This window comes from Vigna angularis, chromosome 1, assembly GCF_016808095.1.
Source record: "Vigna angularis cultivar LongXiaoDou No.4 chromosome 1, ASM1680809v1, whole genome shotgun sequence".
Classification (NCBI taxonomy): Eukaryota; Viridiplantae; Streptophyta; class Magnoliopsida; order Fabales; family Fabaceae; genus Vigna; species Vigna angularis.
In genome coordinates, this window is record NC_068970.1 from 60,015,173 (window position 1) to 60,042,886 (window position 27,714).

Consider the following 27,714-nt stretch of genomic DNA (forward strand, 5'->3'; position numbering starts at 1 on the left):
AAATGTAAATTGATTTTCTTTAGGAAACATATAATTTCATAAAACCTCGTCCCTGAATTTGGTTTTACTATGTAAACGAATTTAATTCGATAAAACCGCGTGTATTAGATAATGTGAAGTTGTTTTTACTTTAGAAACGTATATAATTAGTCAAACACGTGTAAATTACTTACTTCTATAATCTATAGTGCATTTAATCTATATTTTTTATTATATGAAATAAAAAACAAAATCATTGCATATTTTAACGGCAACATTGTTATATTAATATTCAGTTGTCTGAGAATGAAAGGGTGGAAAAGAGTTGGGTTGGAAAGTGGGGGTTGAGTAACTGGTAAGTAGGGCCACGATCCGTTGGATAATTGGGTGTAGCCGGCAAAACCGCCGTTGATTTTCCTAATTCCGAGTTTACAACGTTACATTACAATGTATACAACAAAACTGGTCCCACACATGGGTCCCACCTTCGACGTTAAGGTTTCTCCTTCCAAGCTGTCACAGCACACAACACAACACGATCTTCCCTTCTTACATTACTCCCTCTCCACTACACTCATGACTCACCACTTCCTCCGTCACTCTTTATAACCCCTCTCTCACACGTTCTTCATTCACAATACTCTCTTCTTCATTTTCCTTTCTTCTCATCGTTTCTCACTATAAACTTCTCTATCTCATATGGCTGAGGAGGCTTCAAACCAAGCGCCATCTTCTCAAGAGTCTGTGGTGCAAGTGGAGGAAGTGGTCGTAACTGATGTTCTTCAGCCTGCAGACAAAACACCACCACCGCCAACTACAACGACCAGTGTTTCTGTTGAGAGAGATTCACCGCCACAACCTGAGCCTGAGGCGCCGGAGAAGAAGCCCGTTGAGGAAACCATCACTCTCGAGACTCACCTCTCCAAACCCAGCAACGCTGATGACAGCACCAATGATGAGAAAGACCCTGAATTCAAGGAAGAAAGCACCAAACTTTCCGACCTGTCGGAAAACCAAAACAAGGCACTCCAGGACCTCAAGAACCTCGTTCAAGAAGCTCTCAAAAATCATGAGTTTTCCTCCAAAGAAGAAAAGAAGACACCACCGCCAACGGCTTCTGCTGCTGACAAGGAAGAACAACAACAGCCGCAGCAACAACAAGAAGTTGTGACTGAAGCTGCCCCAGAAAAAACCGAGGAGGAACCTGTTGAAACAAAGAAAGAGGACCAAGTTGAAACAAAGAAAGAGGACGAAGTTGAAACAAACAAAGAGGAACAAGTAGAAAAAGAAGAAGAGAAGAAGGAGGAAGCGAAGGATGATGCTACTGTGGATGATGATGGAGCAAAAACTGTGGAGGCCATTGAAGAGACCGTTGTTGCTGTCTCTTCATCTGTTCAGTCTCAAGCTGAAGATAAAGCTTCTGAAACAGAAGCCAAAGAGGAAGCTTCGCCGCCACTTCCACCCGAAGAAGTTTCCATTTGGGGAGTGCCACTTCTTGCTGACGAGAGGAGCGATGTGATTCTTTTGAAGTTTCTGCGCGCGAGAGAGTTTAAAGTTAAGGAGGCGTTCACCATGCTGAAGAACTCGATCCGGTGGAGGAAGGAGTTTGGGATGGAGAAGCTGATTGAGGAGAAGCTGGGGGATGAGTTGGAGAAGGCGGTGTTCATGCATGGCTCTGACAAGGAGGGACACCCCGTGTGTTACAACATATATGGGGAGTTCCAGAACAAGGATTTGTACAGGAACACTTTTTCCGATGAGGAGAAGAGAGAGAAGTTCCTCAGATGGAGAATTCAGTTCCTGGAAAAGAGTATAAGGATGTTGGATTTCAACCCTGGTGGCATTTGCACCATTGTTCAGGTCAATGATCTCAAGAACTCTCCTGGACCTGCCAAGTGGGAACTCAGACAAGCCACAAAAAGTGCCCTACAATTGCTTCAAGACAATTACCCTGAATTTGTAGCCAAACAGGTACTCTCCTAAACTGTTACAAATCATTGTTTCTAATGATAAATTGTTCAAATTTTGAAATGTGTGGATGTGCTTATTCCAAATTGAGATTTTGGATGAGATGTAGTATCTGAATATCTCCGTAGTTCTGATTATCTGTCTGTTAGTCTTTTTGGATGCTCCTTTGATTCCCCAGCATGAATTTGAATGATTAAATGCAAAGATTGGGATGCCGCGCATACAATACACATGCTAATCAAATTCAAACGTGTGTTGTTTTAAATCCTCGTTTTCGTTTTGGTTCAGGTTTTCATTAATGTACCATGGTGGTACCTGGCAGTGAATAGGATGATAAGCCCTTTTCTTACTCTAAGGAGTAAGAGTAAGTTTGTCTTTGCTGGGCCTTCTAAATCAACGGAAACCCTTTTGAGGTGAGGACATAAAGTTTCAAATTTTTCTTTATCTTTGTTGTTTTTGGTTTGGTTTATGTTTGGGTTGTTGATGGTTTTGTTGTGTCTGCCTCTTTGCACTTTCAGATACATAGCTCCGGAGCAGCTTCCGGTGAAGTACGGTGGATTAAGCAAAGATGGGGAGTTCGCAAATACCGATGCTGTCACAGAAATCACAGTGAGGCCGGCAGCAAAGCATACCGTGGAATTTTCAGTTACTGAGGTGGGTTTCCCATTGCTTTTTTTCGGAGTTGATAGGTTTTTGAGAACCAAAGAATGCAGCCTCGGAATGGGGAATCTTTCATAGGATTCCCTGTTCTCGATATTTTATGCCACAAAATGTGCAGGCCTTGAAGAAAATTAAATTTCAGGAGCAAATTAATCAATACACCGAATATTAGTAAATTAAGAATGAGTACGATAAATTCGGTAGAGGTTTGAAATGAACATAAAAGCCAGCTTCTTTTCTTAGCTATCTTTTGCAGGGATGTTGAAATAGTCAAATTTTATTTCATATATTTCTCAATAACAATGCTTTAGAGCCAAATTTCTACTCGTGCTCAGGAAACAAATAAAGTGGACCACTTTTGATGTTTGATAAGCTAGGTTCTGCAAAAGATAAAGTAACGTTGAATGTTAAATTTGTCAGATATTTCAATAATGATTGATGACAGAAATTGATGTTCGATCAAATGCAACCAACAATAAGGGAAACACGGGGAAGAAAAATTCAACAGGCCCATAAACTCTATCAAGTATAGATAACTAATTAATGATTATGATTTTGATATTAATGTCCATCAACGTAAAAGGTTGCATATTTGAGTTCTACATGTTATTGTTATTATTAGAAGCTGTTATAGGACTTATATCTGCAAATTAAATCCACATATAGCAGTTGAAGTCCTACAATTGATGAATAGATAGAAACATGATGAGAATGTTTGGCAGAATGGTTTTATTTACCTATGTTTTGTGCATGTGTGATGGGAACGTGCAGAACTGTTTACTCTCTTGGGAGCTGAGAGTAATAGGGTGGGAAGTGAGCTATGGTGCAGAGTTTGTACCAGATTCAGAAGGAAGCTATACAGTAATTGTCCAGAAGACTAGAAAGGTTGGTTCATCAGAAGAACCAGTGCTTTGCAATAGTTTTAAGGTTGGTGAACCTGGAAAAGTTGTTCTCACAATTGACAACACAAGCTCCAAGAAGAAGAAGCTCTTGTACCGTTTGAAGACCAAACCTTCACCCTCAGACTAAAGTTATCATTGTGTAGGTGGGAAAGGGAAGAACAGTACCTGCATTGGTTGCTTACATTCCTGCATCAACTTTTACCAAGACACCAGCCAGAGCTTCAAAGATTAATCATGACTTTCCTGCTGTTCATATATGAATATAAAGTTTTTGTTTTGCTTTTTTTTTTGTTTCAATGATTATTATTATTATAATTCTTATGTGTTCAACCATATCATATAATTATATATACCCTTTCTGTGTTTCTCTTGGTATGATTATTTATTGTTGTTGTTATCACTGAAGATAAATATCAAGGTCCCTTTTTGAATTTGGGGTGTCTTTTGAGTTGTTCTTATTCATATTTTGGAGAAGTTGTTGCTCCATTTGTATGTTATGAATATCATGTAAATTTTGGTGGGACCTCTATCTGTGTCTCTCTGTCTGTACCTAAAGCATGAAGTGTTTGAGAGCTGTCATGATCTGTGTTCCCATCAGAGAAAAGAAAGTGATGATGTGAATGTCTATAATGGCTGTGTCACGTTGTTATATTGTGGTTATGATTCAAAAAGCTCATTGACTCACTTTCATTATACCAACTTAAAACCATTTTTGGATTTTTCTTTCGGTGTTCTAAACTTGGTCTGTGAAATAAATTCAGTTTTTTCTTGACATGTTTTGAAAATATATGTATACACGATCTGAAATGAATGTTTTTTTTAATGAAAGCTAGATCAAGGTTTCTTTTACAACTCAGTGAATAAATTCAGAATTGTTCTTGAACTAAATTTATGAACTTTATTGCTAGCATTTTGTTTAAAATATTTTCAAGGATTCTACCTGAATTGTCATCCTTATCCATAAAAAACAACTAGGTCCCATTAAGGTACAGATTGAGAATTGGAATTGGAATCAAATCTTTAAAATTAGATCTGAACATTTCCATTTTTGGTGCATATATCGAAATTGAAAATTTAATTCTTCAATTCTGTAAAATTAAAAATCAGTCCATTCATAAAATAGTTAACTGAGTTTTAGTTCAGATCTTCAGAATTATATTTCTAGTTATTATAGGTACAAGTTTAAAAAGAATATTATATTTTCTTTATTCTCAAATAGTTGTCATAATAGACGTGCATCATAAAGAAACCAATAAATCTACAAATATTTAAAAAGAAAAATTGATCGTCAGAGCAGATTATCACTCTACTTTAACTTTACAATTTTTTACTTTAATCCCTTCAAAGAAAAACTATTCATTTTAATATTTTTTCCATTACCATTTTGTAAGAACTTAAGTGAATAACATTTTTAAGTTAGAAACTAAAGTAAAATTTTCAAAATATTAAAGAAAATTAAGGCTGAAACACTAGAAATGATAAATAAATTCGTGACAAATAACTTGTTTTTGTAAATATTGTACCAACTCGTTTTTGTTTTGATAAAAAGTTTCTGAATGCCATCATCCTTCAAGCCTTATTCACATGGGAGGATTTGTGGGAGATAATTTAGAGAGAGTGATTGAATGAATTTGAGGAGATTTGAGGGTAAATTTTTTGTTATTTGTTTGAGTGAATTTGGAGGTAATTGAAAGTAAATTTGAAAGTAAAATTTGTGAGAATTATTGTAGGATTTGATTGATGTGACATTAACCTGTTGCTTTTATGTTTGATTATATGTTTCTGGTTTCGTAACGTGATCCATTAACATGTTGTTTGTGCTTTGTTTTATTTGTTGGCTGTGTTGTTTTAGATCAACGAAGAAGCCAGTGAATACAAGAGAACTGAATACATAAAATTGGGAATTGAATACAACTTTATATATGTGAGTACGGTTTACATGTAATCGAATAACTGCATGCATGTTTTTCACCGTGGTATTTTAGAATAACTCGGGGGTAAAGCTGACTTTATAAACAAAATCCTCTCAAATCCGAGCAACATCGTGGGTGATAAAAACATAACGTATCTCGCAGATCTGTTTAAATCATTCCTCACAAATCTCTTCAAAAGAACACGTTTTATTCCCCTAATCAGCGCTCACATTTCTTTTTGAACAGGGTAATCCCTTCCTGCAGACCGAGCATAAGACATCATTTTAAGAATAAAAATAGAATTATGAAAAAAAAAAGTGTAAGAAATCATTACATTAAAATAAATCTTACTTTTGGTAGGTATTTCTATGAAATTATAATAAAACAAGAAATAACTTTAAAAACATTTTTTAACCAGTGAGAAAGATTATTTTATTTTTCTGTGTTAAATATTTTAGAAAGTATTATCATTGCCATATGTTATATGATGCATTGACAACTCTTTTGGCTGGCTCCAACTCATGACTCTGGGCTACTACAACTACTTACAACATCCAACCAATCATAAATATCCTTCACATATTTTATTTAATCTCTCTGCTATTAAATTTATATATAATGGTAGGAGACAAGTTACTTAAAAGACTCAAAAGGAGATTAATTTTATTAAGTATTCTCCCAATTAAAAAGGACCATAGTATAAACATGATTAGTCCAAATATTAAATTTATAATAACATTTTCTGACAAATAGGCACTATATTGCATAGCTATAGTTAGAAACTGTTAATGGATTTACTGAAGCAGAAAAAAAAGATTGAATCTTTGAGTTGCATATGGTAGCCATGAAGAAGAGTGGCATGTGTAAATTGAGAAAATAAGAAGACATTGAAAGGACCCAAAGATATTAAAAGTGGGTGCTTTAACTTTTGTGCACCGAATTTCATCATAAAGACCACTGATTACTCTAAACTAGCTAGCTTTTGATCTGTTTAAAAAATCTTTAGGCACTGTTTGGCTTCTTTTTTCAAACAAACTTTTGATCCTTTTAAGGCATGAAGTGCAGGAGGAGCATGATTTAGACCAAACAGGAGGAGCAATGTTATAGAAATGTTTTTGTTTCTTTAGTTAGACAAAGCCTTCAAACAAAACATCTTACTACTTTTTCCTCCTTCATCATGCCTGTCAGATCAACAATATTCATGTTTCTTCCTGTGTTTGTTATTTTAAGGAAAAGTGGGTTCAAAAATGGTTTAAAGATAAAACACAACAAGTGGAAAAATTCTCAATCATTTTTTCCTGATTTTTAAAAAATAAAATCTTTTGGAATCCAATTGTTGAAAGTGCCAACAATAAAAAAATGTTTTTTTTTTCGAAAAGAAAAAGATAAAAGGAAAGGAGATTAGAAAAGAGCAATGGGATCTGAGGGAATCGAATTCTGATGAAAAGAGAACGAAGGAAGGAGAATATTTGAAGTTGAAAATGATACGTCAAATGTTGCAGTCTCTTAACGTTAGGAGTTGTCGATTTCGGTGTTCGCAAGTCACAAGCATTAACGAAGGGACAGAAAAACGATTCTGTGATAAGAAAAAGTGTAAAAACTAAAGTGGCATGGTTTCCAAAGATGTTATGTGTGTTGTTTTGATTAATAAGGAGATGCAACATTCAGAGACTCCAAAAGAAACAAAGTGAGAAAATGGTGCCACTTTAGTTCACTCATTGCTGTTTTTCTTTTGTATGTACCTTTTATCAGCATATGTTTTTATTAAATAAAATAAATAAATTGAAATTACTATTGAGATGTAAGAAATATTAAAAAATAAAAGTTAAATTGTATGGTTGTAGAAAAATTTGTAACTACGATCTTGTATGTGAAAGAAATATTTTACTGTATTTTATATATATATATATATATATATATATATATATATATATATATATATATATATATATATATATATACAAAGTCTCGTTAAAAATTATTATAAATTATATAAAAAAGTCATAGCTAATAATGATACAAACTTAGTTATTTATCTAGTAAATTTATATATCAGAATTGTGCTAGACTAAAATGTTTAAGAGTAGAAGAGCAGCATGGGCTTGTATATTTTGTAGTCTGTATTTTGAGATCTTAAATTTGGCCCATATAAATAAAGCATAGTGCCCACGGCCTGCTACGTTTTAAAAAAAAATTAAATCAGTCATCACTGGCTAATGTTTAACCAAATTGGACAAGATTTTCTTTTTATACCCCTTATTTTTTCTAAAAAAGTTTGAATTTAGGATAAAATCAATCAACTTCAAACCGAGAGAGTATTTAATTGGTTTGACTTGTTTCTTTGATTTAATTATTAAGTTGGGATAAACTTAATTTATCACATTTTGATTTTTTTATAACAATTTATTGTCTATTTTATGTAGTTAGAAAATGAAATTTATTGTCTATTTTGATATTGGACCTGCATTTTCACAAACCATATGATGGCAGCTTACAAGCTTCTCTGCGCACACGTCATTGCTTTGCATGTTACACTTATCTTCCACCTCTCACACATACAGCCATATATAACTACATCATCACCCTCACTTCATTTCCACCTCAACAATTCATCACTCATGGAGAGAAAAACTTTCAGCTTCTTGCTCTTGCTCCTTCTTGTCTTAGCCTCTGGTAAGATGCATATACAATTCCTTCTCTCTCTCTCTATATATATATATATATATATATATGATGTTATTTGAGTGATTAATGTTTTATGATGTGAAATCAGATGTGGCTGTAGAGAGAGGAGAAGCTAAAATTTGTTCGACAAAGAACGAAGAGTGGGCAGGAAGATGCATAGATTATGACGGCACGTGTCAAAAATGGTGCAGGAACGGAGGTTAACAAGGAGGCTGGTGCAGAGGCCCGCGCTCCTGCTATTGCCTCTTCAACTGTTGAACTTCACAACCTTTTCGTATATCATATCATGTTATCACAAATAAATATAGTAGCATCACTGCTACTAGTACTACGTTGGACCACACCTCCGATACTATCGAAAATTTGTCTGGAAGAAGGTGTTGTCAGTATTGAAAAATATAATGTTTTTAAAGTGCATTAGAATTAATATTTAAAGAAAATACAGTTTAATTATTTTATTTAAACTTTTCTGAACAATTTAATCATTTTATTTAATCTTTTGTGTTTTACATCATGAAATGAATTTATTTTCCATTAAGTACTTAAGTTTGCGTGTTCAATTTGTTTTCTCCAACCATCAAGTATCATAATTGGAACAAAATAACTAACCTAAACACATTATAAGAAACTTATTAAAACTGTAATAAGAGTTATTGTCTCCCATCATTGGCTTAAAATTTGCAAGGTATTGGCTTAAAATTTGCAATGTATTGATTATCATTAAACAATACTTTTCTCTTATTAATTGATTTGTAATTAATAATGACCAGTGTAGTTATTTATTTTGACTAGAACTGACACTACAAAAATCTGTATTTTTACCGGGGTTTTTTTAAATATTACCGGCGGTTTTAACTCCTGCAAATCATATTTTCCGTGGTTGGAAAAACCGGTGGGAAAACGTCCGTCGCCAAGCAAGTACCGGCGGTTTTGGGAAAAACCGCCAGTATTAGCGGGGGTTTCCAGAAACCGCCAGTATTAGCGGGGGTTTCCAGAAACCGCCGGAATTTCCAAGGGTTTTGTAGAAACCGTCGGAATTAGTTGGGCTTTATGTAAAATCGCCGGAAAAAGCGGGACACCTCGAAAACCGCCGGGAAAAGCGGGGCACCTCGAAAACCGCCGGAACTAGCTGGGGTTATCAAAACCGCCCCTATTTTTGATGGTTTAGTTTCCCGGGGTTTTAAAACCGCCGGGAATTTGTATAGTTCATTTTTTTTATTGTAATAAAATTAGATTATAATAAAAATGGTTTTATTGACAAAACAAACAATAAATTAATATGAACTAAAATTTAATAATATTGTATAAAATAAACTACATTGTTCAACCTAATATCATTCATACAACTAATTGTTCATACATAAAAATTAGAAATAAAGAGGTTCATTACATATGTTTAATATAAATGTTCAATACTAAAAGTATGACTCATAAAAATATTCAATAACAATATCTAATTTTTTTCTTCATTACATCCATTGTTTGGCCCACTCCCTTACCTACAATATAACATAATAGTTAGTCGATAATATATTTAATAAAAAATCGTACAAATAAATTTAACAATTATTACCGATGATCTTTGAAATACTGCAAATTATGAAGGCAATGGACCTTGATGATTTTGCAACAAAAGTGTCATGATTGCCTTCATTTCATTGACTTGTGATGTCAATGAAGATACCTATAACAGAAAAGTTTATTTAAAAAGTTAGAAATATGATACCTAACATGTTAATCTTAAAAGAAATAAACCAAGTAAATATTCATTAACCTGAGATTCTAATTTAACATTAGAAGAAGTCAATGAAGATACCTATAACAGAAAAATTTATTTAAAATGTGAGAAATATGATACCTAACATGTTAATTTTAAAAGGAACAAACCAAATAAATATTTAAATATTCATTAACCTGAGATTGTAATTCAACATTAGAAGGAGTAGATGAAGATGATCCAATATGAGAACGAGCATGGACTCCAAAGACTTTAGACGGGTAAGGACCCAAACCTAGACCGCGAACACGTCCACAATGCTCTTGGCTTCCTAAAACATGAGCCAATGAATCTAAACTTGATATTTCTTTTGATTGAGACGATGTTGTAGATTCATATGTTTGAATTTTTTCCTACGTACAACGTAATCAATGATGCCAACATTATAAACATTGCATTTGTATAAAGAGACAAACTATTGAGTTGGCAACAATATACTTATATTTAAACTTAAGATGTCTGCAAAAACAGTAGCAAGAATTATCAATCAATAATTATCAATCAATAATTATATCACTAAAGAAAGATCACATCTAATGCTTAACTGTCTAAACTATAATGGTTTCTTACAATGAATGACTTTGATTTTACAATATAGGAGAGTGATGTAAAAGGAACCTAAGAAAGCAATAAAATTGGCACAAAAAAATTAGCATCAAGCTAGAGACTAAAAAGAGACGAAACACAAAGGAAATAAGAGTCAAAACAAAGGTACATGTGCAAAAAATACTGTAGCAAAAATTGACACAAATAAGAGGCAATAATTTGGCAAAAACTCTATGCATACATGAAGAGAAAGACCTCAAAATTAGTGGAAATAATTTGGCAAGCTTCAAACCTATATGTTCTGTAAATTGGTGAGAAGAAAGGCTCAAAATGAAGCTACCAAACACACAAAACAGTGAGCAAAAAGGCTAGGCTGGACCAGCCAATGCAAGCAAACAAATTTGGTTTTTAATTTGATTTTGCTGGAGCATGCAAATTTGAATTTAGGAGTCTCGACCAAACAGTATTCTTAGTAGATATAATTTAAGAATAATTTATAAAAAGTATCTTTACTGAATGAAATAAAAATCTTAACGAATTTAAATACTTTTCTAAATATGTCATAGTAGTTACTTTTGCATGTAATTGAATGATGGCACTAATGTTTAAATTCGTTGTCTGGGAAACACTAATTATCAACAAAGCGTTACTTTTGAAACTTGTAGAAAATAGTATTTCTTCTCTGATACATATATTTTATGGGAGTATTTTATGAAGGATTAGCATTTTCACATATTTAAATCTTCATCACAATTTTAAGTAAATCATAAAGCGTTGGTTGGTTGAAGTGTGATAGATTTTAACCTATTCCACACCAGAACAATCTTGGCATAAAACACAAGGGATAATGATAAAACTAAAGATCAAAATTACTTAGACTAACAGATGAAGTCTTAAGAAAACAATACTAGAAAGATTATGCTTAAGAAAACAATACTTGAATAACTAAATCGAGCCTAACAAAATTTTATGAAAAGAGATATAGGTTTTACCTTTGTTCTTTCATCAAGTCGATAGTCAACAAAAGAAGCCCAATGATCTCTATCTATGCTTTCTGGAGCCATGGCAATCAATTCATCTCTAGTACGGGTGCCATCATCTCTTTGTTGCCACAATTCTAGGCGACAATCTCTCCATTTATGATTAAGCGCTTTCAAGATGTAATTGATTTGAATATCGGAATTCACTACAAACTTTGCCTTCAAAACAAATTTTAATAAAAAAATTAACAACAATTACCCAATAAATAAATTTTGGATGCCTTCTTTGTAATGGTATTTTGAATTTACATTACTTACTTGAATTGTATTTTGAATTATGTCTTCTTTGTAATTTTTAGGAATCTTCTTCCAAGTAGAATAACAAATAGGGAATACCTTGAAGTTTCTAGCGATACTTCCCAAGAATCGATTCAATAATGCGCCACCATCTCCAATTGGTTGATATTCCTCATTCCAATGTACAATAATCCTTTCATTTTGAGACAAATTCCAAACATCATTTGTTTTTAAGTGTTTGGTAGTCATCTTACATTGGTCATCTGTGAAGAAAGAAAATTTGTGTCAAATATTCTTGTGTCAAACAACTTCAGCAGTAACTATTCATATAAGTAACATAATGAAAGCATTATTATGTTGAACTTGTGTCTTACCAATAACATCAACCAACCATGCTCCCTTGTGTGTTGGTGGTCTTTTTTGTTCAACTTCCAACAAAGTATCCTGATTTTCATCTTGTTCATGTTCATCTTGTACATGAGAATTTCCTCCTACTTGAAGTGGTGAATGAAGAGCATCTTCATTTGAGGGCTACACAAAGGAAGATATATTAATTATAGTGGCATACTTCTTTAAATTCGCATTTAAAATCAGTACATTAGGTCAACATTGACTTAAACTTGTCCTATGTACAATGAAGTTTGGATTCCAATGAATAAACTATATAAAAATTTAAATACATTAGACAAAATATAAATATAAAATAATATCTAAGATATTATTCAGAAAGAAATAAATGTTAAGGACAAACACTGTAGTATAAATATAAAAATTTAAATACATTAGACAAAATTGAAGTGTGTAAGCTGATTTTAGCTTTATGCTGAAGTTATCTTCTACTCTAGACAAAATTGAATGATATGAGAGAAAATTTGTCAAAATTGCAAGCCTCTCTTGGTTCTCATTTGGAGTTATCTTCTACTCTAGACTTTTTCTTCCTTTTCCTTTAAGGTTGGCCTAACCTCCTTCAATGAACCTCATCAAAACTGCAACCTTCAAGCATTCTTCATATCTTCTTCAATGCGTCTGCAATGCCACTTCATCTCCATGGAGCTTCATCAACAAGGTTGAAGGAGCATCTCCATCAAGTATACTCCGTTCTATTTATGGAAGTGAAATGGCTTTAAAACGTGAATGCACTATTTTTTTTGGGGTTTCTCTGTGATTGAAAACTGATATTGTCGTGGGTTAAGTTATGTCTGAATTGGAAGTTATCTAGTATTATTTAGGTTGGCCAGTGACTTTGTTCTCGTAATAGACTCAACAGGAAGTAAATGTATGTGTTCTGTGTTGTTGATTAAAAAGAAAAGAGAGAACACTGGAATGGGATATTAATCGGTAGATGTTAGGGTTAGGAAATAGATTTTGTAGAATGAAAAGGCGATGCATTTCAGAATGGGTGATGAATATATGCTAATAGTAGTGTTTGAAAGCTAACTCTTCTTAAATTCTGCTTGAAAAACATGTTAACTGTTGTAATGCTCTAAATAGAAGCTAGTAAATTCATTGTCTAAAGTCTGATTAACTCGTGGTTGTGAATGGTGACTTGAAGAAACTTATTTAGTGAACTAAAATAAAAAGCTGTGATTCTATATTCTGTTATTTACCACGCTGTTTTGGTCTATAATTCAAACTAATTAGAATTCTACTAGAATAAGGATGGATGGGTTGTAGTATAGCTAATTGATTAGGAATTTAAAGTTGAATTAAAATGTGTTGAATGGGTGCAAGGGCAGATTGTTGAAATATCTTGAAATAAACCTGGTGTATGCTGTAGATGTATGTTAAACCTACTAGAGCTGGAATACTATAATTGTTACTCTGTCTTGCTCCATGTCTTTACTATAATTGTTACTCTGTTGTAAGAAAATGTTTTGATCTGGTGTAGGTTCCCTGGAACTAGAGAGTATGACAAGTTCTATGGTGAAGCGAGAAGAGAAGCGTGATGGTGTGGGAAAATATGAAGAGATAAGTGGTGTTTTGAGAGGAAGAGGTGAAGAAATAGAGAGGTTGTACGAAGCTGGGGTTGAAGAAGAGTTTGAAGATGTGATGGGTGCAATATACTTGAATGGACTGAGGACAGGACTCCTTGAAGGACATGCTCTCTTACTTAATCTCCTTACTCTCACAACACATTACATATTGTCGCAACCGGAATCGCGACGGGACGACGATCCAAAAAGAAACGGGTTTAAAAAAGATTTTGGAGTCGCCACCATAGTTTATTCTGGAAAACTACGGAAAAACCATAAAATAATAAGACACGGTCCACGAAAACCAGATTCTGGGTTCGGGAGTCAGTTACGCGTAGGGAAGGTGTTAGCACCCTACAACGCCTGCCCTAAGGCAGTACCTTTAACTAAATGCACAAATATGATGTGGTTTTCAAAATGTTTAACTATTCCCTAAAATAAAATTCTAAATAAACAAAATATATTTTTAGTTTTTTTGGGCCCGACAAGGATTGACCTTGCTCCTACGTATTCTCATTCAAAATGAGAAATCAGGGTTACGTAGTTCTTTTGGAAACTGCTTGAAAATTTTGTTTGAGAAATCTGTTTGAGAAATTGATTTTGTATTTTTGGGAAATGAACCTGACAAGGACTGGCCTTGCTCCTACGTATCTCCATTTTTGATGAAGAATCAAGGGTAACGTAGTTCTAGGTGAAAGATTACTTGTAGCCGGGAATATTTTAGTATTTTTAATAAAGAAGGAAAAGGTTTTCTAGCACAAGGCCTACGCGAACGGTCGCACGTGTGCTTAAACCTTTTCAAATATTTTTATTTGGTTTTTAACTTTTGTAAAAGAAAAGGAAAAGGTTTTTTATCACAAGGCCTACGCGAGCGGTCGCACGTGTGCTTAAAACCTTTTCAAAATATTTTTATTTGATTTTTAACTTTTGTAAAAGAAAAGGAAAAGGTTTTTTAGCACAAGGCCTACGCGAGCGGTCGCACGTGTGCTTAAAACCTTTTCAAAATATTTTTATTTGATTTTTAACTTTTGTAAAAGAAAAGGAAAAGGTTTTTTAGCACAAGGCCTACGCGAGCGGTCGCACGTGTGCTTAAAACCTTTTCAAAATATTTTTATTTGATTTTTAACTTTTGTAAAAGAAAAGGAAAAGGTTTTTTAGCACAAGGCCTACGCGAGCGGTCGCACGTGTGCTTAAAACCTTTTCAAAATATTTTTATTTGATTTTTAACTTTTGTAAAAGAAAAGGAAAAGGTTTTTTAGCACAAGGCCTACGCGAGCGGTCGCACGTGTGCTTAAACCTTTTCAAAATATTTTTTGTAAATTCTTTTTATTTAAACTATAAATATTGTATTATTAAATATATATTTTAAGATAAGTAGATGTCTCAAATAAATAGATAAAACAAAATAAAATAAGACAATAAAAGAAAATAAAATGAACAAACAAAAGAAATGGAAGTGCCGAACGGACGCCGGGAAGAGATTCAGAATAACGAACGTTCGTTGGGGGAGAAGACGAACGCCCATTGGGGAACATAACGGACGGACATTTAAAAATGTGAGCTGAATGACGAGCGTTCGTTGGGTAGATGGTGAACGGACGCTAAAATACGAGCGTTCGCTGTGGAAGTGACGAACGAGCGCTAAGTAACGAGCGTTCGCTGTGGAAGTGGCGAACGAGCGCTAAGTAACGAGCGTTCGATATGGAAGTGGCGAACGAGCGCTAAGTAACGAGCGTTCGCTGTGGAAGTGGTGAACGAGCGCTAAGTAACGAGCGTTCGCTGTGGAAGTGGTGAACGAGCGCTAAGTAACGAGCGTTCGCTGTGGAAGTGTCGAACGAGCGCTAAGTAACGAGCGTTCGCTGTGGAAGTGGCGGACGAGCGCTAAGTAACGAGTGTTCGCTGTGAAAGTAGCGGACGAGCGCTAAGTAACGAGCGTTCGCTGTGAAAGTGGCGGACGAGCGCTAAGTAACGAACGTTCGCTGTGAAAGTGGCGAACGAGCGCTAAGTAACGAGCGTTCGCTGTGAAAGTGGCGGACGAGCGCTAAGTAACGAACGTTCGCTGTGAAAGTGGCGAACGAGCGCTAAGTAACGAGCGTTCGTTGTGGGGAGGTGACGAACGAGCGCTCATTGGTGAGAATGTTGAACGAACGGTCAAAAAGGCTTAAGGATAACGAGCGTTCGCTCGTTTAGATAACAAGCACTCGTTGGTTTTCATAACGAGCGTTCGTGTTGGGGAGATGGCGAACGAACGCTATATAACGAGCGTTCCAAAAGAGGCCCAAGGCTCCCGGACGTACGCTCATTTCTGGGCCCGGCCCCCATGGTTTCTAACCTAGAATTTCCTAGGGGTTCTACCTTCCCGCTCTCATTCCTCACCCACTCAGATCCAACACCCTCCCGTAAGCTCCCTCTCTTATCTCACACACTCTCCAGAGACCCAAGTTTCTTTCTCTCTGACCAGGAAAACCCTAAATCTGGGAGGCACGCTATCGCCACCTCGGCTGGAACCAGCCACCGCCACCTCTGCCAAGACCACGACTTGGCCTCGCCGGTGACAACCTGAACTCCTCGCTTCGAAAACGCCAACCCAGGGACGGGTTTACCTCCCCGCGCCGCATCTCCGTCTACCTCTTCGGCTACCTCCCTCACAGCCCAGGCCGTCGGAACTCAACATCGTAGCGCCCTTAACAGCGGCCAAGCTCTGCTTCCCCACCTCCTTCGCATATGCAATACTATGCCTTCGAACCAGCCACCGCGCCACCACCTTCTATTAGTCTTGACGTCGCCAGCGACACCACACTCCACCGGAGCTACCGCCGGTTGCGGCGTTCAACTCTCTCTTTCCCTTCTCGTGAATGACGAAAACGCACTCCCTGGGATGACTCTTCATAGTGCTCTGTGTGAGATCCCTACTAACTCTAGGAAGATCATACATAAAAATGGGTTGGCGAGATGATGATGGGAGCCTAGTGGAGGCTAGGCAGTGAGGTTGGGATGGTTAAGGGTGAGGGGGTCAGGGAGTTTGAGGTCAGGCCGTGGTATAAGGTGTTGCAGATGGAAATGAAAAGGAGAGGGATGAAGATAATGGACCGTGGTCATGAGGTGTATGATGGATGTGGATGGGGGTGATAAGCAGAGAGGAGTCAGTATCATGAGGGGATAAAGATGATCAGCTCGTCGTAAGGTGTTTGATGAATGAAGAGTAAGGCGATGCAACAGTGAACATATACAGTGTATGCAGACAAATACACAAATAGCAAATTCAACAGAGATCTGTGTAAAGGCAGCCAAATAACTCTCTAAACAGCATTACCTACCTCTCGAAGATCTACGTGCTTTGATCAATATCGTGCTTCCACTGAGTACTCTTCTCCGGCTGCCTTCTGTCTCTCTTTGCAGATGCGAAAATGGTGAAAAACTCCTCAGCGACGGATCCTCCAAGATGAAGAACAGAGATATGCCACCACCTCCTTTTCTTCTCTCCGAAAATCTGGAAAAACGCCTCCTCACCACCTCGTCTCCGATTTCTCTCCTCTTCTTCCTCCAAAATCCTCCCGCCTTCTTGGAAAATATCCCCCAACCACCTGGTCTCCTCCCTTTTCTCTTTCCAAAAAAAATCTTAGAAAAATCCTTTCTAACCACTTTTTGTCTCCCTCCTTCAGACACGTCCCCCATATCCCCTTTTCCACGTTTTCTATTTTTTTTTTTTTAATTTTTTTTTATTATATTTTTTTTTATCTCAATTTTATTTTATTTTTCAATTATTTTTAATATTATTTTTCAATTTTTTTTTTAATTAATTAATTAATTTTTTTTATTTTGATTAATTAACTCTATTAAAACAAATTGAAAATAAGAAATAAAAAAGAAATTGAATTAAAAGCAAATATCTAGATACATAAAAAAATAAAATAAAAAAATAAAATAAAAGAAAAATAATAAAAACACATTTTTTCAACCCGGACAAAATTGGGTGTTGACAGCTGCCCCTCTTTACTTAGATATTACTAAATAATATGAAAAATTAATCTTTTCGTATTATTTAAGTAAAGCTAAGTAAAGATAAAGACACTAATTTTGTCCGGGTTTCAATCATGAAAGAAAACGAACAAAACAATTCAAGTTACGATGCCAAATGACCAATGTCAAGTAATAACAAAAACTAAAACCTGGATTTGACCATTGCCTCGCAGAGGGCCAAACTCACAGAATAGAAATTTAAACCCGACCATTGCCGTGCAGAGGGTCGATAATAGAAAATTAAAACCTGGATTTGACCATTGCCTCGCAGAGGGCCAAACTCACAGAACAGAAATTTAAACCCGACCATTGCCACGCAGAGGGTCGATAACAGAAAATTAAAACCTGGATTTGACCATTGCCTCGCAGAGGGCCAAACTCACAGAACAAAAATTTAAATCTGACCATTGCCATGCAGAGGGTCGATAACAGAAAATTAAAACCTGGATTTGACCATTGCCTCGCAGAGGGCCAAACTCACAGAACAAAAATTTAAATCTGACCATTGCCATGCAGAGGGTCGATAACAGAAAATTAAAACCTGGATTTGACCATTGCCTCGCAGAGGGCCAAACTCACAGAACAAAAATTTAAATCTGACCATTGCCATGCAGAGGGTCGATAACAGAAAATTAAAACCTGGATTTGACCATTGCCTCGCAGAGGGCCAAACTCACAGAACAAAAAATTTAAATCTGACCATTGCCATGCAGAGGGCCGATAACAGAAAACTAAACCTGGCTTGCAGCTTTGAAAAGTTGATAAATGCCGAGTAAAACATGAAGATTTTGCAAACAATTTTCCTCGCTTCCTCTGGGATGATGTTATGTCATGATGATGCATGGATGCATAGACACATGAGACCTTCATTTTTTCATTCATTTTTTTATTATTATTTTTTTTTTATATTTTTTATATTTCATTTTTATTTTTTTTATTTTTTTTTTTGAAAATTCCATGCTTGGAATCCATTGTTAATATTGTCATCAAACACAATGTATGTTCAAAACGCATTTAAAAACAACGTTGATAGGTATAGAACCCTTTAATGAGCAGGAAGAAAGTGTAACCCCGAGTTAAAATTCGTTTTATCGCTTTTTGCAATCTAAATTAACTTGAACCCTGTATGATGTGGGAGGATGGTTATGAAAAACAAATGAATAATGATTTTCTGTGAGCAAAAATTAACGTATGTGTGTCCCTCATTTGGGGGAAAGTGCTATTACCATGTTGTGCTCTCATACTGCCCCAATTTTGCACAATGGAAAAGCGAAAAGATTTGGGTATCGTCGATTGACAGGGAGACCTCTCTTTTTTTTTTTTTTTTTTTTTTTTTTTTTTTTTGAAAATAACACTGAATTGTGTCGTTCACCACATCATTTGGTTTCAAAGTTAAATTCGAGAGAAAGATTAGGACCAACAGTCTTCAGTCAGCGTGGACTTTTATGGGCTTGTACCGTGGTTAAAGGTCAAAGGGTTTTGAAAGAAAGGATAACACAGGCCCAAATAAGTGTTTGACGCTTAAAGTCTTTAGACAAGAATCATTTGCAAGGTGCCCAGTCAACTGTCTTTAGGGATTTGAACTTCAGGCATATTTATTATTGTTTTTTCTTTCTTTCCCTTTGGATCATTCTTTTCGTCACCCCTGTTGTGATCCTTTATGATATTTTCCTTTTCATTCATTTTTTTCTTTTTCTTTGGATGCTTATGATGTACCCTTTTAAATTGACGTCGACCTGCTAATGATTCTTGTCTAGGGTGATGAAAACAATTATGCATTTTGGCTCAAAAGGGGTGCAATTGGTTGAACTGCTTTTGACGATTGGGTAACAAAAAACGGCCACACGTCACTCCGAATCTTGTTTGTCTGACTTTCTCTTGAGTTTAACCCTGAAACTAAACTATGTAGTACTTGACACATCAACTTCATTTTTCCTTTGTTTTGTTTCCTTTGTTTTCTCCTTCTTCTTCTCTCTTTTTTTTTTATTTATTTTTTTTTTATTTTATCTCATCTCCCTAATCAACGGATTATCGGTGATATGTAACATGATGAAAACTGCCCCAATATTAGGCATATGGCGAAATCCTTCGTCTTGTGGGAAACGGAAAAAAATAGGGTTCAAGTAATGTGAATGCAGACGCTTTATCAAGAAAAGAACACCGGTTACACCCAAAACCTTGAATCAAGAAAAGGCTCTCCAACGGTATTTTTTCAAAACCCTCTTTTTTTTTTTTTTTTTTGTGTGAAAATACTATGTCCTTGACAACTTTATTAACAACAAACTCAACATGTGACCTTCTTTTTTTCGTTTTCCTTTTTCGACATCCTCCAGGACCGAGCTCACCAACCTGATATACCTGTGATGCTTTTATCGACATGCGTTTACTTATTTTCATTTTCATTTTTCCTTGATTACTTAACAGCTCAGCGTGACATGCAATATTTCAGATGGAATGCAAACAACCAAAATATGAATGAACTACGCAAACTTCCTTTATTAAAAAAAAACACAGAGTACAATAATCTTTAACGATAATATCAACATTCCCTTAATAGCAACCACTATCACGGAATCATCATGCGTAAAACTTTTTTACTGCATCAGAATTAACTGGCAATGGTAACTCCTCTCCGTCCATTCTCGTGAGAATTAATGCCCCACCCGAAAATGCTTTTTTCACTACAAATGGCCCTTCATAATTTGGAGTCCATTTGCCTCTATGATCCTTTTGTATAGGTAGAATCTTCTTCAACACCAGCTCACCTTCATGAAATTCTCTTGTGTGTACCTTTTTATCAAATGCCTTCTTCATTCTTCTTTGGTACAATTGTCCATGGCATACTGCTGTTAATCTTTTTTCATCGATGAGATTGAGCTGGTCGAAACGAGCTTGAACCCACTCAGCCTCTTCTAATTGAGTTTCCATTAAAACTCGTAAGGACGGAATTTCCACTTCAAACGGAAGTACTGCTTCCATTCCATATACAAGCGAGAAAGGCGTTGCCCCAGTCGATGTTCGTACCGAAGTGCGATAACCATGTAAAGCAAAAGGAAGCATTTCATGCCAATCCTTATATGTGACCACCATCTTCTGCACAATCTTCTTGATATTTTTGTTAGCAGCCTCTACTGCCCCATTCATCTTTGGACGATAAGGAGAAGAATTAAGATGATGAATTTTGAACTCCTCACATAACTCTGTCATCATCTGGTTATTCAAGTTAGTGGCATTATCGGTGATGATCCTGTTAGGGAGCCCGTATCTGCAAATCAACTCCTTTTTTATGAACTTGGTCACCACCTTTCTAGTCACATTAGCATAAGAAGCAGCCTCAACCCCCTTTGTGAAGTAGTCGATTGCGACTAATATGAAACGGTGTCCATTTGACGCTTTTGGCTCTATAGCTCCGATGACATCTATTCCCCACATCGAAAAGGGCCACGGTGCAGACAACACGTTCAAGGTCGTGGGTGGCATATTGATATTACTTGCGTATACCTGGCATTTCTCACACTTTCTCACATGTGTACAACAATCATTTTCCATAGTCAACCAAAAATACCCCGCTCTCAGTATCTTCCTGGCCATTGAGTGCCCATTCATGTGCGTGCCAAATGTACCCTCGTGTACTTCTTTTAGTATCAGCTCGGCTTCTTTTGCATCTACGCATCTGAGGAGAACCATGTCATGATTCCTCTTATATAGAATATCCCCACTCAAAATGAAACTGCCAACCAACCTCCTTAACGCCCTTTTATCGTTTTCGGATGCCTTCTCTGGATATTCTCGAGTCTTAAGATAATGCTTGATATCAAAGTACCAAGGTTTACCATCTACTTCCTCCTCGATGAAATGACAATACACTGGCCCCGCATGACTCTTCATTTCAATCATTGGCAATTCTGCATCTTGATCAACTTCAAACATCGACGACAAGGTAGCCAACGCGTCTGCTAATTGATTATCTTCTCGCGGTATATGATTAAACGTGATGGAATCGAAATACTCAATTAATCCCCTGATGTAAGCTTGGTATGGAATTAATTTAGTATCCCTAGTCTCCCATTCTCCCTTCAATTGATGGATAACCAAAGCTGAATCTCCGTATACATCCAGAATTTTTGCTTTAGACTCTATTGCTGCTCGAATACCCATAGCACAGGCTTCGTATTCTGCGATATTATTTGTGCAATTAAAACACAACCTTGCCGTCATTGGAATGTATTGATTCTTAGGAGAGATAAGCACTGCCCCTATTCCATGCCCCATTACATTCGATGCCCCATCGAATAATACCGTCCAGGCTTTTTCATTTTTGTCATCTCTGCTCTCAGCAAATAAAGCCATGATATCTTCATCAGGAAACTCAGGTTGCATCGGCTGATAATCACTAATGGGTTGATGGGCTAAAAATTCTGCTAAAGAGCTACCCTTGATAGATTTCTGAGTAACATATACAATGTCGTACTCTGATAATAGCATCTGCCATCGAGCTATCCTTCCAGTGAGAGCGGGCTTTTCGAATATGTACTTGATAGGATCCATTTTAGATATCAACCAAGTAGAGTGACTCAACATGTATTGCCTTAAACGATGAGCAGCCCATGCCAGTGCACAACAAGTTCGCTCTAACGACGAATATCGTTGTTCGCAATCTGTGAACCTCTTGCTCAAGTAATATATGGCATGCTCTCTTTTCCCGTCTTCATCCTGCTGACCCAATACACAACCCATTGAATTATCCAGTACGGTCAAATACAAAATGAGCGGTCTTCCTGGCATAGGTGGACGCAATACAGGAGGGTCCTGCAGGTATTGTTTGATCTTTTCGAAAGCAACTTGACAATCTTCATTCCAGACTACAGCCTGATTTTTTTGTAGCAACTTGAACATTGGTTCACAAGTAGCAGTTAATTGGGAGATGAACCTAGCAATGTAGTTCAGCCTTCCTAGAAAACCTCGAACCTCTTTTTCTGTTCTGGGCGCCGGCATTTCCGTTATCGCTCTTACTTTGTCAGGATCAACTTCTACCCCTCTTTGGCTGACAATAAAGCCCAACAATTTTCCAGACTTTACTCCAAACGTGCATTTGGTGGGATTTAACCTGAGTTTGTATTTTCTCAGTCTCTCAAATAATTTCCTTAGATTGAAAATATGCTCCTCTTCTGACTCCGACTTTGCAATCATGTCATCCACATAAACTTCAATTTCCTTATGCATCATATCATGAAAGAGTGTCACCATTGCCCTTTGGTATGTTGCCCCAGCATTCTTGAGTCCAAAAGACATCACCTTATAACAGAATGTTCCCCATAACGTGATAAAGGTCGTTTTTTCCATATCTTCCGGTGCCATTTTAATTTGATTATACCCCGAGAATCCGTCCATGAACGAAAATAACGAAAATTTGGCCGTATTATCAACCAGAGTATCGATGTGTGGTAACGGGAAATTATCTTTCGGACTTGCACGATTTAAATCACGATAGTCAACACACATTCGAACCTTCCCATCCTTCTTAGGCACTGGTACAACATTCGCTACCCATTGTGGGTATCTTGCCACAGCCAAAAATCCTGCGTCAAATTGCTTTTGGACCTCTTTAATTTTTAAGGACATTTCCGGCTTCATTCTTCTCAGTTTTTGCTTGACTGGAGGGCATTCCGGCTTGAGTGGGAGCCTATGCTGCACAATATCGGTATCTAGACCCGGCATGTCATTGTAAGACCACGCGAACACATCTTTAAATTCCTTCAACAGTACGCGCAATCTTTCCCTCACTTCCGTTTTCATACTAGTACCGATTTTCACCTCCTTTATCTCATCCTTCTCTCCCAAGTTGAGTATTTCAATTTCCTCCTGATGGGGTTTAATCTCCTTAGATTCTTGTTCCACTAATCTCAACAATTCTGGAGAGGGTTCCACATCATCTTCGAAATCATCTTCCGTATTATTGATAGGGTGCTCAAAATTAGGAACATTGATATCGTTATTTTCAAAACAATCATTGTCACATCTGCATCATTTAAATTTATGAAAAAGTATAAATAAATAAGATAAACAAAGAAAAATGCCAAATGATGATGAAATGCATCTTTATTATCACGCTGAGTGAAAAGTAAAAAAAGAATCAATCCGCAAAATCTCAGTTCTAAAGCCCCAATCGAAACTATAAGCTTAATTAAAACTATTACATTTTGTTCACATTAAGCATCACAGGTAAATCCAGTGTTTCCCAATTGTTGAGTTGAGTATCAGGGGAGCAAGCCCACACAAAGCTCAAACTTTGAGTCCTTTCTTCATCCTCCACAGCTGCTATTTGGCCAGTGTTGATCCACCCTGCACTGCGGAAGCTTTCCTTGATGTCAACAATGAGAATTTTGCTCTCTTTGGGCCCTCGTCTTTCTGCACGGGCCAAACTGCGTTCCTTTCTTTCTTCAATCATCCTTTTCCTGTCTTCCTTGGTAGGTTTGTACCCCAAGCCATATCTGTTCTTGTTTTCAACGATTTCTATAGGGAATGCTCGCCCCTGCCGATATTTGCCCAAACCTTCCCCATATACATAGCCCCCTTTTATCATAATCTTGGCCATCATAATAGAAGCACATGATAGACGAGGATTTACTGGAAACGGTTCCACACAAGCATTTCCCACAATCTCCAACGACTGGAAGGCTGTTTCGAGAGCTTCTTCAGCCGCCTCGATGTAGCGTGTGGATGATGGCCCACTCACAAGAAGATCTTCTTCTCCTGATACTATCACCAACTTATCTCCCATCACATACTTCAACTTCTGGTGTAGTGTAGAAGGCACGACCCCAGCCGAATGGATCCATGGGCGCCCCAACAGACAACTATAAGCTGGCAGGATATCCATAACCTGGAACGTTATTTGAAAGACACAAGGGCCAACTTGCATTGGTAAATCCACCTCCCCCATCACCTCTCGTTTGCTACCATCAAACACCCTCACAATCATTGAACTCGGCCTCATATGCATTCCCTCGCAAGGTAGCTTTTCTAAGGTTGCTTTCGGCATGACATTCAAAGAGGACCCATTGTCCACTAAAACACGTGCTATAACATGATCCAAGCATTTCACAGAGACGTGAAGAGCCTTGTTATGCCCTCTTCCCTCAGCTGGTATCTCTTCATCCGTAAATGTGAGATAATTGTTAGCAACAATATTGCCAACAATACCCTCGAATTTATTCAACGAAATACCTTGCTCCACGTGAGCCTCACTGAGTATCTTCATTAGCAACTTTCTGTGTGATGCTGAATGCATGAGCAAGTCTAACAAGGATATACGAGCAGGCATACGGTTTAACTGTTCCACCACCTTAAATTCACTTTGTTGTATGAATTTTAAAAATTCACAAGCCTCCTCTTCAGAAACTTCTCTCCTCTCTTCCTTGTCGGGGATCTCCTCTGTCTGTGCACCCTTCCCCTTTAAGAATTCTTTTGCCTTCGCAGCCATCGTTGTTTCCTTATCATTAACTCTTTCTTGTGCCAACTCTGGTGATGTGAAAATTCGACCACTCCTAGTCATTCCACCTATCCCTGATATGTTTTTGACGACAGGGTCAACGCTTTGTGCTTCGCTTGACGCATGTGTCCCATATCTCCATGGGACGGCTTTTTCGTTCTTGTAAGGAAAAGGAGCTGGTACACGGATAACAACGGGCGACCTTCCTTGAGTTGGTGGGATAGAGGTAGTCTTAGTGAAACGAATCACCAATGGTTCTGGTAAAATCATGCCGGATTCATCACCAGTTTGTGCAAATACATTTCCCTCCTCCTTCTTGTAGCATACCTGCATCAGGCCACGATCTAACAAGTCTTGCAGAATTTCTTCAAACTTAACACACTCCTCAATAGAGTGCTCAGCATCTGGGTGGAGCGCGCATGCTATACTCTCATCATAATCACCCTTCAAGATACCCACTTTCAGCAACGCCTCCAAAATAAACCTCCTAGAGCTCCTGACTTCTTTCACATTCCTCACCAGCTCATGCTCTTTCACTTCGACAGCATTCATCGAAGCACTTCCATGCCCAGATAAAGGATTGGCCTCAATATTAGGCTTATCCTCTTGGAACTTTAACCACCCATAATCAATTAGAGTCTGCACTTTATGCTTGAAAGCCAGACACCTCTCAGTGGAATGACCAGCGGCCCCTCCATGATAACTACACTTTGCATCTGCATCATAACCTCTTGGGTATGGAGGCTGCAAAGGCTTCAGGGGACAAACGACAACCAGACCTTGTTTGATAAGATGAGGCAATAATTCCGTATAAGTAGTAGGAATTGGGGTAAAATTAACATAATTTCTTTCTTGGTTCCTTCTTGGATAAGTATTTGGACCCACATTCATATTGGAACCTACGTTCGCCCCTCCCCTCCAATTATTCGTCGGAATGTATTGTGGTTGATAGTACCCTGGTTGCTGTTGAGGCCTAATTTGATGACCAAATGACGCATTGGCTGCATGTGGATGTTGACCCCAGTATGGTCGATAGTTATGAGTGGGAACCTGACCTCTCCACACCGGGGTTGCAGATGTTGCATGCACATCTCCTTCCTTTCTTTTTCCTGAGTTGAAGTTGGGTTTTTTAGAATGTGCAACCACCGATGAGCCATATGCAATTTTCCCATTCTTCAACCCGATCTCTATCCGCTCGCCTATCACGATGATATCTGCAAAATTTGAAGATACATTTCCCACCATATGTTCATAGAATGGTGGTTGGAGCGTATTAACAAACATTGCCACCATTTCTCTATCATACAAAGGTGGCTCAACTTGTGCAGCCAATTCCCTCCACCGCTGAGCATACTCCTTAAAAGTTTCGTTGTCTTTCTTTGACATGTTTTGCAGCTGTAAACGATCTGGCGCAACATGTGTATTATATATATACTGCTTCACAAAAGCATCAGCCAAGTCCGCCCAACAACGAATTCGAGTCGGCTCTAAATGGGTATACCAGTTTAACGTCACTCCAGCCAAACTATCTTGAAAAACATGGATGAGCAGCTGCTCATCATAAGCATATGCAGCCATCTTTCTACAAAACATGGTTAGATGGCTCTTTGGGCATGTATTTCCCTTATACTTCTCAAAATCTGGCGCTTTAAACTTATGTGGTATTTTGACGCCAGGAACCAGGCTCAATCTAGAAACATCCCCAAATCCATAACTTTCATACCCCTCAACAGCCCTCAACCTTGCCTCCAGGCTCTCCAGTTTATCCTTCGCCCCATCAACATTACTAGTTACCCCCTGAAACAAAGTATATGGCGCAGCCCTTGTAGAAAAGCCCTCTCCGGTAATCACAGGTGGCACCGGGGTTACTCGTACTCCATCAGTCATGCTTGCATACATCCCTTCATTTACCATAGGTGCAGACATTACAACAGGTCCCTGAGTACTGATTGGCGGTACGTTAGCAGTGGTAGGGAAAGAGAATGAAGTCTGCTCCCCTTCTATGTATTCTCCCACAGGTGGGGTGTAACCTGGAGGCAATCCATACATTGAGAATGAAACAGATTGGCTCCCAACATTGAATAACGGAGGGTAATATTGAGCACTTCCCTCAACTTGCGCAGGGGTCACCCCTCCCGTAGTCTTCAGGGCTTCGAGAGCCGCCAAAATCTGGGCCATCTGATCCTTCAACTGGCTGACATCGGCCTTAATAGATTCGTGTGACTGCTCCCAATTCTCCATGACCTTCGAATTAGCTCTGGTCCTGTACGGATGTCTTGGAAAACTTGCCGTTGTTTTCTCACTTGTACTGATGATTATTTTTTATTAAATTAAATTAGATAAGGATGAAAAAATGCAAAAAGAAAACATGATGCATGCTAGTGATAAGTGGAAATCACAAGATAACAATGACAATACTGATGGAAAATTAACACAAGCCGATACCAAACAAACATCCCCTATCTTTCATTTCAAGAAATTTGATCCATTACATCGTCTAAGGAACAAAACACATAACTCTG

General features: G+C 37.3%; 3 protein-coding genes and 2 long non-coding RNA genes across 5 annotated transcripts; 2 read left to right on the forward strand and 3 right to left on the reverse strand.

The window, feature by feature from the left end:
• Positions 1–507: 507 nt before the first annotated feature.
• LOC108320207 (patellin-3) lies at positions 508–3,874 on the forward strand. The gene is made up of 4 exons (XM_017551575.2): positions 508–1,950; positions 2,236–2,360; positions 2,466–2,601; positions 3,379–3,874. Exons 1-4 carry the CDS (start codon positions 679–681, stop codon positions 3,634–3,636), a joined length of 1,791 nt encoding a protein of 596 aa, XP_017407064.1. The 5' UTR covers positions 508–678; the 3' UTR covers positions 3,637–3,874.
• Positions 3,875–7,941: 4,067 nt separating this feature from the next.
• LOC108340520 (uncharacterized) lies at positions 7,942–8,565 on the forward strand. Its single transcript, XR_001833220.2, has 2 exons — positions 7,942–8,095; positions 8,196–8,565. It is a non-coding gene; the product is annotated as an uncharacterized LOC108340520 (long non-coding RNA).
• A 1,142-nt stretch (positions 8,566–9,707) lies between these two features.
• LOC108342105 (uncharacterized) lies at positions 9,708–10,362 on the reverse strand. Its single transcript, XR_001833347.2, has 3 exons — positions 10,022–10,362; positions 9,882–9,923; positions 9,708–9,791 (listed from the first exon to the last, which is right to left on the reverse strand). It is a non-coding gene; the product is annotated as an uncharacterized LOC108342105 (long non-coding RNA).
• Positions 10,363–11,194: 832 nt separating this feature from the next.
• On the reverse strand, positions 11,195–17,355 carry LOC108341674 (uncharacterized). Its single transcript, XM_052872891.1, has 5 exons — positions 17,047–17,355; positions 12,082–12,238; positions 11,807–11,970; positions 11,423–11,629; positions 11,195–11,254 (listed from the first exon to the last, which is right to left on the reverse strand). Exons 1-5 carry the CDS (start codon positions 17,353–17,355, stop codon positions 11,195–11,197), a joined length of 897 nt encoding a protein of 298 aa, XP_052728851.1.
• Positions 17,356–20,277: 2,922 nt separating this feature from the next.
• LOC128195430 (uncharacterized) lies at positions 20,278–27,433 on the reverse strand. Its single transcript, XM_052872897.1, has 2 exons — positions 23,898–27,433; positions 20,278–23,719 (listed from the first exon to the last, which is right to left on the reverse strand). The coding sequence occupies exons 1-2, from the start codon at positions 27,431–27,433 to the stop codon at positions 20,278–20,280; spliced, it is 6,978 nt and encodes a 2,325-aa protein (XP_052728857.1).
• Between the last annotated feature and the right edge of the window lie 281 nt (positions 27,434–27,714).